At 41.3% G+C, this 14,522-nt stretch overlaps 1 protein-coding gene across 4 annotated transcripts in view; it reads right to left on the bottom strand.

Moving 5' to 3' along the window:
* The window catches only part of MCOLN2 (mucolipin TRP cation channel 2), a 51,031-nt gene extending 37,374 nt beyond the window's left edge, over positions 1-13,657 (bottom strand). The window contains exons 1-3 of one of the 4 annotated variants that reach the window (XM_073357209.2): positions 13,528-13,657; positions 7,351-7,510; positions 2,023-2,196 (exon numbers count right to left, since the gene is read on the bottom strand). In XM_073357209.2, the coding sequence (XP_073213310.1) occupies positions 2,023-2,196; positions 7,351-7,506 (330 nt within the window). In that variant the 5' untranslated portion in view covers positions 7,507-7,510; positions 13,528-13,657. Of the gene's footprint in view, positions 1-2,022; positions 2,197-7,350; positions 7,511-9,312; positions 9,384-12,957; positions 13,423-13,527 lie in introns of those variants that run through there. The other 3 variants (XM_073357208.1, XM_073357207.2, XM_073357210.1) reach the window with 3 other exon arrangements.
* Between the last annotated feature and the right edge of the window lie 865 nt (positions 13,658-14,522).

Here is a 14,522-nt window from a genome sequence, read left to right as displayed (position 1 = left end):
TCCCCACATGCACACTCTCCTAAAGTTGACTATCCTCCTTATGGATGAATTACCCAGCCATGCTGATCCATGAGTTCATCACCTACAGACTGGATCACCAGAACAGGAAGTTAAAGCAAGGTCCCTAAAAAAATTTCCAGCATGTTGAGAAGGAGTGGATTGCAGCACTCTGCGTTGCTTTGTAGGCAAACATATCATCGTGATACCTCTATGAAACCAAGCTTGTTACATTTGATAATGGAAAAATCTTTTTGACATAAATTTCCCCATAATAAAAATAATACCCAGATTAGACAGAAAATGTAAGAAAATCAGCAGAGAGGGTATGTTCTGTCTAATACTTATTTGCAGAAATGGGGAGAGCACCAATGATCTAGTACCTGTAGTTTGTTTTTTTGCAAAAAAAAAAAAAAAAAAAATTCAGATATCATGGGGATTGTCCATTACACATTTAGTCCTCCACAATTATGCAAGACTTAAATTAGTACTTTTCAACCATAGGAAGGCTGCATTCTGTTGCCTTAATTTTCAGAAAGTGCTGAGCACAACCTCTGGGAAGAAAAAAAAAAAATAGCCAAGCCAAGCTCTTTTAAGGTCTCAGTTTGGGTGCCCACAAATCACTGACCTCTTTTTTGATAATCTCAGCCATATATATGTGCCAAACAACAAGTTAAAGCCTGAAAACCTGCAAAGCCCTAAGAAACCTAAGCTACATTGACTGGAAAAAGCTCCTCTATAAAAGGTCTACATTTATAGACTATAGACATCATACAAAGAGACCTTTATATCTGATGCCTGTATCGCATACTTGACTCCTGCTCGATGACATAAATCTATCCTTTCACTAGTCTTCTAGCTGGGGCTTCAAATCTGCCTTAGTGCCTACAAAAGAAGGAAGAAAGGAAGGAAGTAGTAAACCAGGAAGGAAAGATAAAAAGCAAAGAAATAACAGACTAAATGTAAAACAGCAGCACAACTGAAGAAAATTCTCAAGGAGAACTGAGAAGAGACATATACAAGTCAGCCACCATTTTACACAACAGGCCAGTCTCACTCTGTCTACTTCAGCAGAAACAGTGGATTGGCTCTGCAGAGGATTTCCCATAATTTGTGGGGGTTGCCAGAAGGCAAAGAACCCTGAAGTGGGGGCATGGCCAAAGGAGAAGGGGTATGGCCTTTGCATTCCACCACTTCCTGACTGGTATAATGGCTGCATGGGGACCATTACCAGTCTGCAAAATGCTGAGCAGTCCTAAAGCTGCTCTAAATTGAGCCTCAACTGGACAAGTGCCCATAGGTCTCCGAACTGGGAAATCTCAAGTAAGGGTGACTTAAAGCCCCATACTTCTGAACTGTACTGGACCACAGAAGAGACCTGGGCCCTCATGTGATTTAAAAACCATCAAGAAAGGACTTCAATTTTTTATTTTCTACAGGAGTATAACTTTTTGTTTTCCCATCATTTTCTATTTTATGTGCATGTTAACACAATCTGTTTTGTTTTAAAAATTTTCAAAACAATTATTTAAGGGAGTTTATCATATTATCCAAATTCATTTTAAAATACCATACTAAACTTAAGGCTGTGTCCTGATATTCCTGGAAGAACTGCATTCCCATGTTGAGACTTCTGGCAACAATGCTACAAAGCTGTGATTCACTATAATTGTAAGCATGAATTTTTGGAATGTATCTATATTCAGGTCCATTTCTACTTAAAGTAAAACCCAAATCATCTGCCACAGCAAATTTGGAAATTAATAATCTAATATTAACAACTTCAGTGTTTATGTTGTGGCTAATAGTCAAAAAATGAAGATTAAGCATATACATGAAAATAAATACTGAGTGAAACTTAACTTTGACTGTTTATTTTAATCAGATGATGACCAGTTAGGACATTTGCAATCTGAATGAAACTAACCAGAACAGAAAATGGAAACTGAGCAACATCTTATTGGCTGTGACTTTTAAGCAGTACTCATGCTGTTTATAACACATAGAAACACACAAAACACTTACCTGATTAATAGCAAAAAAAATGCTGTCATAAACATCCTGCTGTGTGTATACACTGCAACTATAATCATCTTCATCAACTCCTGAGTAGCCTTTCAGAAACAGATGCTTAAAGGCAATAGTGTTCTCCTCTTTGAAGGAAACCACCAGCTGGTTACTCAAACCAAAAAGAATAAGCTAAAACAAATTAAAAATTCAAGTCAGAATACAATGCCATCATTAACATACTAATGATAGTAACAGCGATTAACATCTTCAAGTTATAATCAGCACAAATTGGAAAGTAAGACGTTTCTGTATTGTGTCAGTACCAGACTCCATTAAAAAAAAAAAAAAAAAAAAAAGCAAGCTAACATTACAATTAGGGCTGTTGCATAATTAAAAAAACTGTGCAATTAATCACACTGTTAAACAATAATTGAATAGCATTTATTTACATATTTTTGGATTTTTCCACATTTTCAAATATATTGATTTCAATTACAACACAGAATACAAAGTGTACAGTGCTCACTTTATATTTATTTTTGATTACAAGTATTCGCACTGTAAAAAAATGGATTTTTCAATGCACTACTGTACTTGTATGAGGTGAAATGTCTGTCATGAAAGTTGAACTTACAAATGTATAATTATGTACCAAAAAAACTGCATTAAAAAATAAAACAACAATGTAAAATCCTAGAGCCTGCAAGTCCACTCAGTCCTACTTCTTGTTTAGCCAATCGCTCAGACAAACAAGTTTGTTTACATTTGCAGGAGATAATGTAGATAAAGAAGAGGGCAGCATTATTTCCTGTAAATGTAAACAGACTTGTTTGTCTGAGCGATTGGCTGAACAAGAAGTAGGACTGAGTGGACATGTAGGCTCTGAAGTTTTACATAGTTTTGTTTTTGAGTGCAGTTATGTAACAACAACCTACATTTGTAAGTTGCACTTTCATGACAAAGAGATTGCACTACAGTACTTGTATGAGGTGAACTGAAAAATACTATTTCTTTTATTTATCATTTTTACAGTGCAATAATAATTTGTAATAAAAAAGTATATACACTTTGATTTCAATTACAACACAGAATAAAATATATATGAAAATGTAGGAAAACATCCAAATAAATTTCTATTGGCATTCTATTGTTTAACAGTGCGATTAATCACGATTAATTAATAGCAGTTAACTCACATGATAAATCAAAAAAATTGACAGCCCTAATTACAATACAAGATCACAAAAGAATAGTAAAGGGTCTCTTTTGCCAAAGCCTGGAAAACAAAATCCCACTTTGCATAAGCTGATGCAAGCTGAAAATAAGGGAATGAAAAATACCATTTCCTTCAGTGACAGGCATGCCATGAAATACCAAAAAACTCTTACTACTTTATTTTGGAGCTTAGCCACTTAGTGCATAATCATTATCAAGTACAGCCCAGGAGATGCATTTTCACTTCTTTTAACTACGTGCACAGTAATTTTATTCATAGTGCAAGTGTTTGAAACTATTTGAATCAGCAAAGCTACGTTTTCTGTGGAAAATCCAAAACCAGTTCATTCACCTCATGGCCTCTCTGAGTAGGAGAAAAGTCATTCAAATCTGAGAAATCACTCTGAATTTGAAGAGCTTTGATGATTAAAAGTACAGTTATAGTGAACCAAGTTGACTACAAACAACATAACGTGGTTTCAACTTTATCACACAAACACTTCCTTATGAAGTCTACTTAGTTTTTTTCTAACTCACTTTGAGATCGGAATGTCAAACTGTGTTCTGTCAGTTACATCACCAGTAATAAGGTTTCTGTAATTAGAATTTAGCTGACAGTTTTTGTTGATGATGCAGGAGACAGAATAGAATCCAGTCCACTGACCCATAGCAATGCAGAACCTTCATAGATAACAGGATTTTTAAAAAATTGTTTTAGTCTGTAATGTAAGAAGATAAGAATCTGAATACACATGGGGAAAGAGCTATTGATCAAAAACTTACTATTTTTACTGAGCCAGTTTCCTATCACCACACTTTAACCCCTTTTTTAAAAATAATTTTCATAAGAAAAATGTAAGTGGTTTACTCCACATATATTTTGGTATGAAAGAAGAACAGTGTAAGGTAATTGGAATCTCACAGTGGAAAAGCAGAAAAAGGAGAGAGCAAAGGAAGGAACCCAGAGCTTGAAAAATAAACTCTCTTACTTGTTAGTAGCAAATATGAAGTGTTTGGACTCATCTGTTTCTGCATAATCTAACCTTTCACTGAAGAAAAAGAGTACTAGTCTAGCCTGAAGACAGAACTGCATTAAGGAGGCTGTCTTTCTGAGTCTGCAGACAGCTCTAGTTTGTCTGCGCCGAGCACTGCACCAGAATGAAACAAAACTATTCAGAACCCCATGGGCACCATTGAAAGTGACAAAAATGAAGTTAATTTCATAAAGGTACTCCTTGGGGAAGCTATAATTAGCAGCAGAGGCAGGTGCTGAAGTTGTTCATAGAGATTTATGTAGACTAGCAGAGATTCCCCATATCCCTTCCATAAGTCAAAGGAAAATACATAAATGGACCCTCTGAACAGAGATCCCAAGTGATAGGAATCCTAGCACTCTCCCCAAACCCCACAGCAGGGGTGTAAGGGACCCAGTGTCCCACCAGAGCATTGTCTCTTCCTCCCTCCCTCCCTAGTTTTCATCTCAGCCTCTGATTAAAAGGTTTAGTTCTTTGGCTAGGCCATGTATAATTTTTCAAGGTCAGCAAGAAACCAACCAAACGAGGGAGGAGAGAGCGTGTGCAATGAAATCCCCACTAAAAGGTAAGCAAGCCCCTATTCTTGTTCCTAGCATTAACAGTATATGAAATCTGAATTGCTGTCTGAGAGCCTCTCTTTAAATATAAAAATAAAATCTATTTATTTTTTCTCCAGTGAGTACTTTCTGGTCTCTCCTAGATGGTAACTAGTTAGCTCTGGGCTAAATGAGTACACAAAGCAATGCTATTCACAGTGAACTATTTATGTAATGTGGCAGGTTGCAGCCAGGATGACCGGAACAGGGATTCCAGGTCATCGGTGCCTGGTTATATCCACACAGCCTTCAGAACAAGTGTTGAATTCTGGCCAAAAAGTTTGCAAGGTTCTTCAGGGGATTTAGCAATTCTACTTAGATGCTCTTTGGATTGCAAAGCTGTTAACATAAGTTCTATGAATGAATGCATGGCAATGTTTAGCTAATATCAGTAAATTAGAGCCTTTCCCCGGAGTACTGCAAGAAAAAGAAAAAGGCGGTCAGTCTTGATTTGGAAAGCATGTGGAATCCTTAGGGGGCCCTAACACAACTTTGCACTAAAATATACTTCTGCAATCCAGCAGAGAAAGGACAAATTACCTTCACCTTACCATAAGGAAGAACCCACTCCAATTAACAGGTTTAACGTACTGAAACTCAGTAGTTTCTCATCAGAGTCAGACAGCTAGTGACAGGGACAATCCTGTAAGAATAAGCATGAAGTACACCAAAGTCACCCCTAAGGAGCTTGGCCTCATTCCAAAACACAAGGATGGTCATTAGGACCTGCCCATATGCCTGCTACAAGTGTGCAAGACTGTCCCCTTTAAGTAGCAATATACTTCCCTTCAGTGATTCTGTTGCTTCCTTACCCTGGCTACCCAATCAGCTGCTGAAGCTGGACCAGTAGTGACAGCCACTTACTTCACTGCACCTCTGAAAGGTGCCAAAAAAAAAAAAAAAAAAAAAAAAACACAGGTACCTGAATTGGCTGGTGGCATCAGAAAGCAAAGCAGCACTGCATCTCTTCTGCCCCAGCAGAGTCAGGCTCAACACAGAGACCAAGCAGAGGAGAGATTGGGACAGCAAGCATGGCAATCCAGAAGTTTAATCGCCAGCACAGGCACTAATGCTTGTGGCTTAGGATAGACTTTGGGTGGTGATGAAGGATATGGGATGGGTTAGGATGGGCTTTGAAGCAGTGTGTTGCCTCATTCCACTCATGATTAAGCCCCTGTGTATAAGAGCTAGACGGTTGTGTGATAACCTATGTCTCCCTGACCTGGACAATGGGAAAAGGCTTTCACTAACAGCTCAGTAGAATCAAGCAAGACAATATTACCTCTTAGCTTGTGATAATATTCTGAAAGAAACCCTGATGGAATTGGTATCCTCATGACTGTGCCCATACTAGTCTTCCCCACTCTACCTCACCCAAAGCAGTCCTACCCACTGTTCCACAATTGCTAGCGGAGCTTTGCTGCTATTGAGGAGCACTAGCGTATACAGGACTTCAGTTACCAGTGTCATTTGAGCCAGTCTTGTCTAGACAGCATAGTAGTTAGAATGCCAGCCATTGCCTGGAGCTCGGTCTACGTTAGTGCTTCCTCTGCTGCTACTCCTGCAATGATGTTCGCAATGGTGGAGATTTATATTAAAAGAAAAAAAAAAAAAAAAAAGAAAGGCTGAGATCACCCTTTCTGGCTAGACGGGGGTTTGGAGGATATTAGCCAGAGGTAATATCTGAAGGTATTGCTTGACTCCGGCAGGTCTGTTAATTTCAGACATTGACCCATGCAGCTCAGTGTATATTTCAGCTATATATGTAATGCCACTTTGTTAAATCTCACACTTGAGATTCCTATATTTTAGGGATCAAAACAAATTGCTGATTTGACTCTGTATCCAAATTAATGCACTGTGTGTAATCCATCACTTGGGGAGAGAAAGTGGCTTAGGATTTTAACTGCCTAGTCAACAATCTGCTCTTGCCAATTAGAAGAGCATTTGCAAATACAAACCAAACATTCAGAGTTGCAGGTTACATTAATAATGCAGGCTCTGCAGTTGCTGGCTGGAACTCTGGTAACAATACCAATACATTGGCCTCAGGGGCGTTATGTGCAGTGATGAGCAGAAGGCACAAAGGGCATTGGCAGTGCTGTGGCATAAAGCCAAACAATTCAAAACCATATGATCCATAATGAGGTGCTTGATTTAGGGGAAAAAATTGTTTTGAAATCAATGTCTTTGGCAGTATCTGACCTTCTATTTCACTGTTAACCCCTCACTGAAATTGCTCCAGTTATTAACGCACCAAGGTGGTGACCAAAGAACATTTAGGAGTTTAGTTTATATTATCGTTTCCTGCCACCACATCCACTCCTATTCCTTAAAGAGTGTTCTTTCCTCACCTCTGATCTTGATTTTTTTTCCAGGAAGGAAGTTTATATAGTTAAAGAGTAACCAATGGAAGCAACACTCCAAGACATTGATTTTCTGCTCCACCTACAAGTGTTATTTTTTGTAAGAACATAAAAAAAATATATATTTATTACCTGTGTGGTAACCATAACTATCTTTAGTATCTGCAAACCCAGTTTCCAAGGGATTTGACGTCTGGCTCTGTATTTTTCACATGGGTTCATGAAGTAAAACTTCAAATCCTTCTTTAAAGCATCCTCTTCTAGATCTGAATCTGGTTGAGCCATCATACGTCTGCCATAAATAATATGTTAATTAGAAACCCACAGAATGTCTTGGCAGAAACTTTACATATATTACAGATTCATCTCACAGATCTCTGTTTGACTTAGATGTTTGTACAAACTGGAATGAAGTTTTTAATAGTAAAATGGAAGAGACATTGTCCTATTACAGTGTAGTTACCAATCCTATTTCATCACACTACGCTATCCCAACTGCACATCTCAACACAGCATTTAAATGACTATTCTCCAAAATACCTACCTCCACCCAATAAAATGAGTTTCTATTCACTATAAAGATTAGTAAATGGTTTTTAAAAAATTTCATTAAATATAAACATTTTGAAGTATTTTGTTTACATAAACCACAATCTTCCTTTAACCTTTAAAACCCTACAGAAAAGTACTCAGAGACTAAAGGTCTAGGCTTTGAAGCACACAAAGCAGCGTGGGAACCTGCACTTTCACTTCCTGTGCATAAGTATATTTTTAGTTTATAGGCCCATCGGTTGGGCACTTTTTACAAGCACTAAATTCACTGCTGTCAAGGTTCCTTCCCCACTCTGAACTCTAGGGTACAGATGTGGGGACCTGCATGAAAACCTCCTAAGCTTACTTTTACCAGCTTAGGTCAAAACTTCCCCAAGGTACAAACTATTTTACCCTTTACCCTTGGACTTTCGCTGCCATCACCAAACGTTTAACAGGTTACTGGGAAAGAGTTGTTTGGAAACGTCTTTCCCCCAAAAATCCTCCCAACCCTTGTGCCCCACTTCCTGGGGAAGGTTTGGTAAAAATCCTCACCAATTTTCACAGGTGACCACAGACCCCAAACCCTTGGATCTTAAGAACAATGAAAAAGCATTCAGTTTCTGAAAAGAGGAATTTTAATAGAAGTAAAAAGAATCACCTCTGTAAAATCAGGATGGTAAATACCTTACAGGGTAATTAGATTCAAAACATAGAGAATCCCTCTAGGCAAAACCTTAAGTTACAAAAAGACAAAGACAGGAATATCCATTCCTTTCAGCACAGCTTATTTCCTCAGCCATTTAAAGAAATCAGAATCTAACGCATATCTAGCTAGATTGCTTACTAAGTTCTAAGACTCCATTCCTGTTCTGTCCCCGGCAAAAGCATCACCCAGACAGACACAGACCCTTTGTTTCCCCCCGCCTCTCCCCCAGCTTTGAAAGTATATTGTCTCCTCATTGGTCATTGTGGTCAGGTACCAGCGAGGTTATCCTAGCTTCTTAACCCTTTACAGGTGAAAGGGTTTTTCCTCTGTCCAGGAGGGATTTTAAAGGCGTTTACCCTTCCCTTTATATTTATGATAACTGTAAAAACCAAACATGTCCAAACACACCAAAACATCATGTTTTAAGTATAAACAAACAAGATGTACACATTATTTGGTGTCATATTTAGTAGCACCTTTAATTTACTTGTAAAAACTGATAGAGTGAAAAAATGAGAAATTTTTCTTTCCCCTTCCCTTCTCACACTTCCTCACCTTTATTTCAAATGCAGCAAGTGCTAACTTCCTGTTCAAGTCTTAAGATCTGGGCTCAACTTGTACATTTTTTTTTTCTAATTAAAGACAATTTCATTTGTAAATACAAAAAAGTAACATGTTCTCTTGCTCCTGTTAGACTTTCAGGAAAATATTTCCAATATCCAAAATTATATATTAGGATAGCAGTTTCCCAGTCTTGGTTGACACTTGAAAAATACATATTTAACGTTTTCAAACATGAATTCATATCTGATCTTTGTTTGACCTGGTCTACATGCAATGTATAGTGTACTTACGGTTCTGAATTCTATAACGTACTGTATGTTGCATGAAGTATACGCCCACAAAACTTATGTGATTTCCAGAACCAACCCTCTTCTCAAAAAGCAAGAGAGTGTAGAAGTAATTTTCAAGACTAGAAGAGCAGTACAGTACCACTCCCAGGTAAGCAAGTAAAAACAGATCTTATCACTGAAGCCCAAAGGTTAGGTTTATTACACAGTGTCTGCTTGTATGGTTCAATTAAAAAAAAAAAAAAGGAGGGGGAGGGGGAAAGGAGTTCAGTCCAGTAGAATTACAAAGATGCTAATAGAGCTTCAGAAAAATCAGGGGCGGGGGGAGGGAATCAGAAAAACTAATTTTAAAAAGTTTCCCTAAGAAAAACAAGGCACCTAGCTGGACTAGTTTTAACCATGTTAGAAAAGTAGTTAAAGGGATATCAACATGAAGACACACATTTTTGCCTGAAAAATGTATACCTAGTGTAGTTACCAGCAACACTTAAAGATTGCTTTTAGATATCATAATTAGCGCACAAAAAATGTGTTTTTTCAGTTTGCATCCTTTGGGCATTTGACAGCACTCTGTGTCTAGTCAGATACTGAAAAGAGCTTTATAAACATCAACAAGGTTTTTTTAAATGAATATTTCTTTAAAACATCAGGACCTACTATTTGGAGAGAGGTTCTTTTTGTTTTACGTTCACCTGTCTAAAAAAAAGCAAGTGCACTTCCACTCTTTTGCAGCCCTTTCCAGCCAATAACCCTTAGCCCTAATTGCCAAAGATTTTTACTTATACCATCAACTTCCCTTATCAATCATCTGCATTTTCTAACTGCTGGTTTGTAAGGTTAAGGAAAACAACAAGGAACTCTTTGAAACATATGAAGCCTATAAAACATACGAAATCCTATCAGTGGCACTGGTCCAATACTAGATAAAGATGGTAACATTGTCTATCATGAGGAAGAAAAGGCAGACATACTCAATACATATTTCTATTCTGTATTTTGAAAGAAGCAGGATGAAGTATTCATATTTTACAGTGTTAGTGAAATACTTACTAAGGAGGATGTTACACAGCAGCTGTTACAATTACATATTTTTAAACGTTCAGCATTAAAAGAATTGGTCAAGGAGCTAATCTCATACCAATATTAGCTATGAGAACAAAGGCAAAATATTGGAAAGACAGATACAGAATGCAATTAATAAAGAATTACATAATTTTTTTTAAGATCACAAATTTGGTTGATAAAAGGTAGCCAGGTTGACATAACAGATTTCTGTAAGACATTTGACTTAGTCCTGCATGATGATTAATTAAAAAAAAAAATTAGCACTATGCAAATATCAGTGAAGAGGGTGCTTCTAGTGGGGTTCCAGAGGGATCCCTATTCTTGACCAAATATTATCCAATATCTTTATCAATTATTTTGGAGACAACATTAAATCATTGCTGGTGAAGTCTGTATATGACACAAAACTTGACAGAGTAGTAAACAATGATGGGGACAGCTCAGATACATAGATTGGCCTCAATCCCTTGCTAAGGTGGTCTCATTTGAACAACGTGCATTTTAATACAGCCAAAATCAAGGCCATATAGATTGAAAGAGATTTTGCCCAAAGTCTCACAGGTAATTCTGTCCCAGTCAGGAATAAAACGCATGTCTCCTCTTTTCTAATCTTATGCTTCAACAGGACTGTCCTCTTGTTATGAAATACTGCCATGCTAAGAAGGTCTGTGCTTAATGACTTTAACTAACACACACACACCAATCTAGCACAAATGGATTTGTCTACATTACAAAATTTTATCATGTTCAAACACAATTATGAAGAATTTAGATAAGCTTATAGGATGATAACGATAATAATAGTGAGAATACCTAGCTCTTATATAACACTGTTCATCAGTAGATCTCAAAGTGCTACACAGAGAAATTGATACACATAGAGGTGAAGTATCCATGACTGACAGGTTAGCATAGCTCAGGGTAAATCATGTTCAGTGTCAGCTAACTGTAATTAAATGCAGCTAGTCACTATTTGCCCTGATCTATGAAGACAGCTCAGTCAGTCACTGTTGTATCAAATAATTCAAGTTTTCTCAGTGGTGTTTGAACATAACATGTTACAGGGTAGACAAGGTCAGTGTGGACAGAGCTCTTGCAGCATCAACTGTGGCAGTCTGAGACCACCTTTTGGCAGGATTCAAGCATGGTTTTCAGAAACAATTGTAATAGGGTCTGTACTGGTGTTGCATAAACACAAGGAATATTCTAACTTTTTTTTTTAATGTTAACTGGAAGTTTTAAAGACAGTGTGACAAAACTTAAGGAGGATGGGGCCTAAGCTTCCTGCAGTCTTAAATTCTGCAGTACAAAACAGAAGTGCTTTGAGATATACTGTTGCTCTTTAATTAGTTTGCTTTATTCCTCTCTCACAGTACATTTGCTTCTAAATAGTCAATAAACTGAACTACTGTGAACATCCTCCTGGAAGGGGAATTACTGGATCCAAAGGTCTCCATGGTTGTGCATTAGCAACACAGACAGAGGTGGCCACCTATCTCATGACTGAAAATATTACACTGAAAGTACCAACGTGTTGGCGGAAACCAGTGGTTTCTGCCAACCCGCAAATAAGTGTTAACATAGCACTGGCTGGTCTCCTCAGCCCCACATGAGAAGCTACTTTGAGCTGCATACAATACAGCAATACAGCCATGGGTGAGGGGCATGGGGATGAGCATGGATGGATGCAGTATGTGGAAGGAAACAGACCCAAAGGGCAGAGCTGCTCTAGTAGCAGCTGGGTGAAAGCTTTTGTTGCTGTTCAGGTGCAATTCCTAGACCATTAAAAGCCCTTTGCATTGCCCCTAACTTTCTGTCTCCTCCACCTTGGCAAATTTCGAATGCCTTGGGCTGCCCAGAGAAATGTAAGAGCATCTAACCAATTCTAGGGGAACCCTGACATCTGATAGTGACGGCTTGATTCTGATCTCCCTTACACAGTTCTTATGCTGGTTCCAACTCCATGGACTTCAGTGGAATTACTCCTGCCTTATATCAGTGCAAGTGAGAGAAAAGTCAGGCCCAGAGTCCTTCAAAGTGCCAAGTAAGATATATCCACCACCACCCAAAAAAATCCACTTTAAAAGAATTAAATTTCCTTACCCCTATTACTAGCAATACTTTCCCTTCTAAAAGCTGCACAAGTTTTAAGGAGCATTTAAGGGTCTCGTTTCTCCTGTTTTCGGTTTCATTTACTAGTTGCATCATGCTCAGCTGGGGACAGCAAAGCTTAGGACATTGCAAGGGTGACCCTCCTGCCCACGCACAGGGGAGCAGCGTTATGATCAACAACAACCGCCCGCTCAGGTTTGCTCCCCGAGTGCCAGGCACCGGTGGGGGGATTTTAAAACCCAAACCTCCGAACTCTCACTGATGTAAAAGTCAAGTCAACCAGCTTGGGCAGCTTCAGTGGGAAGAGCGATGGGGAGGCTCCCCGAGGGCCCCTCAGTAACAGCCATGGGGGGGTGACAGGTCCCCAGCCCTCTGAAGAACTGGGGTGTTTCCTAGCTCGCGCCAGCTACCCTGACCCCCCGTGGCCACCGACACGCCACGCTCCCAAGCGGCCCCCAGCCGCCCGCTCACCTGGTCACCAGCGTCCGGCCCCTGGCCAAGTACCCCACCGACAGGTCCATGGCGCACGCCGGCCGCGGGGCCCCGCCGCGCCCACTGCTGCCCGGGGCGGCGCGCTGGCAGCGGGGCGCGGGACCCATGCGGGCGGGAGGGAAGCGGGCGAGCCGGGGCAGCCGAGCGAAGCCACCGCAGCCGGATCCGCGGTCACGTGGCGCCCCGGGCGAGCCCGGAACAGAGGATAACGGGGCGGAGGCGCCCGGCGCCGGCAGCCCTGGGCATTGGAAGGGCAGCCGGCGGCGTCGGGGCTGCGGAGCCGGCGCGTCCCCCTAGCCTGGCTGCGGCGCTAACGCCCGCCCCTCCCCGCGGCAAGGCCGGGCGCGCCTTGGTTTTAAAGCAGGAGCCTGGAGCGGGGACTCGCAGCGCGCTGCAGGGTTGGGACGCGGCTGCCGTGGTTTCCCACGTGCTGCTCGCCTGCCCCTCAGACCTGCTGCCTGCCCGGGCCTTGGTTTCCGACCCCCCAGGTCGCCTTCCCCAGCCCCCCCGCGCAAATCCGCCCTCTCAGCGGCTGCTCTTCACAAGCACCTCAGTCAGTCAGAGCTACCAGGGCTTGGCTCGGCTGCAACAGGTAGGACCCGGCGTGTTCCAGTCCCACGAGCCCGGGGCCGCCAACTTGCCAGTCACATCATTGCCACGTGGCAAGCATGGGCCCAGCAGCCAAGCCAAGTAGGTGCCCTGGGCAGCACCGGGAGTAACCACACCTCCAACCAACTCTCCTGCTACAGCCTACACAGAGCGATTGGTAACTCAGGCTGCAGCTGGAGCCCGGCTCTGTCTCCAGGGGCAGCGCTCGCTGGCTACGGTCGCGTCTTCACTAGCAAAGGGTGCAGCTGCTCTCTGTAGCGCTTCTCTGTAGCCCGTCCTTACAGCGGTGGGAGGGGTTCTGCTGTAGGGTGGCCAGGTGTCCCGATTTTATAGGGACAGTCCTGATATTTGGGGCTTTTTCTTATATAGGTGCCAGTTAACCCCCACCCCGTCCCGATTTTTCACACTTACTAGCTGGTCACTCTATTCTGCTGTCATAGTAGTTAATCCACCTCCCCAAGAGGTCATAGCTACATTGAGGTTAGAATTTTTCTGTTGACCTAGCATTGTCCTGACCAAATATATCTCTCAGGAGTGGGGATTTGTCACCCTCCTGAGTGACGTAGCTGGGTCAGCCTAGGGTGGCCAACTCTTCCAGATTGGCTGGGAGTCTACAGGAATTGGCATTGATCTCCCAGTGACTATTGAAAGCAATCTAGGAGATTTTAATAGGCCGCTAAAAGTCAGGTCGGCGGCACAGCAGGGCTAAGGCAGACTCCCTACCTGCCCTGCCTCTGCATGGCTCTCAGAAGTGCCTGGCATATGCAGCTCCAAGGCGCAGGGATGGCTAGGGGATCTCCGCGCACTTCCCCTGCCACGAGCACCGACTCCGCAGCTCCCATTGGCCAGGAACCAGAGCAGCAGGGGTGGTGCCTGCAAGCAGGGATGTAACCCACAAACCTCCTGGGTGTGGTGTTCTATCCCATCTAGTGGCA

This window comes from Lepidochelys kempii, chromosome 8, assembly GCF_965140285.1.
Source record: "Lepidochelys kempii isolate rLepKem1 chromosome 8, rLepKem1.hap1, whole genome shotgun sequence".
NCBI lineage: Eukaryota > Metazoa > Chordata > Testudines > Cheloniidae > Lepidochelys > Lepidochelys kempii.
This window is presented reverse-complemented; position numbering and strand designations above follow the sequence as displayed.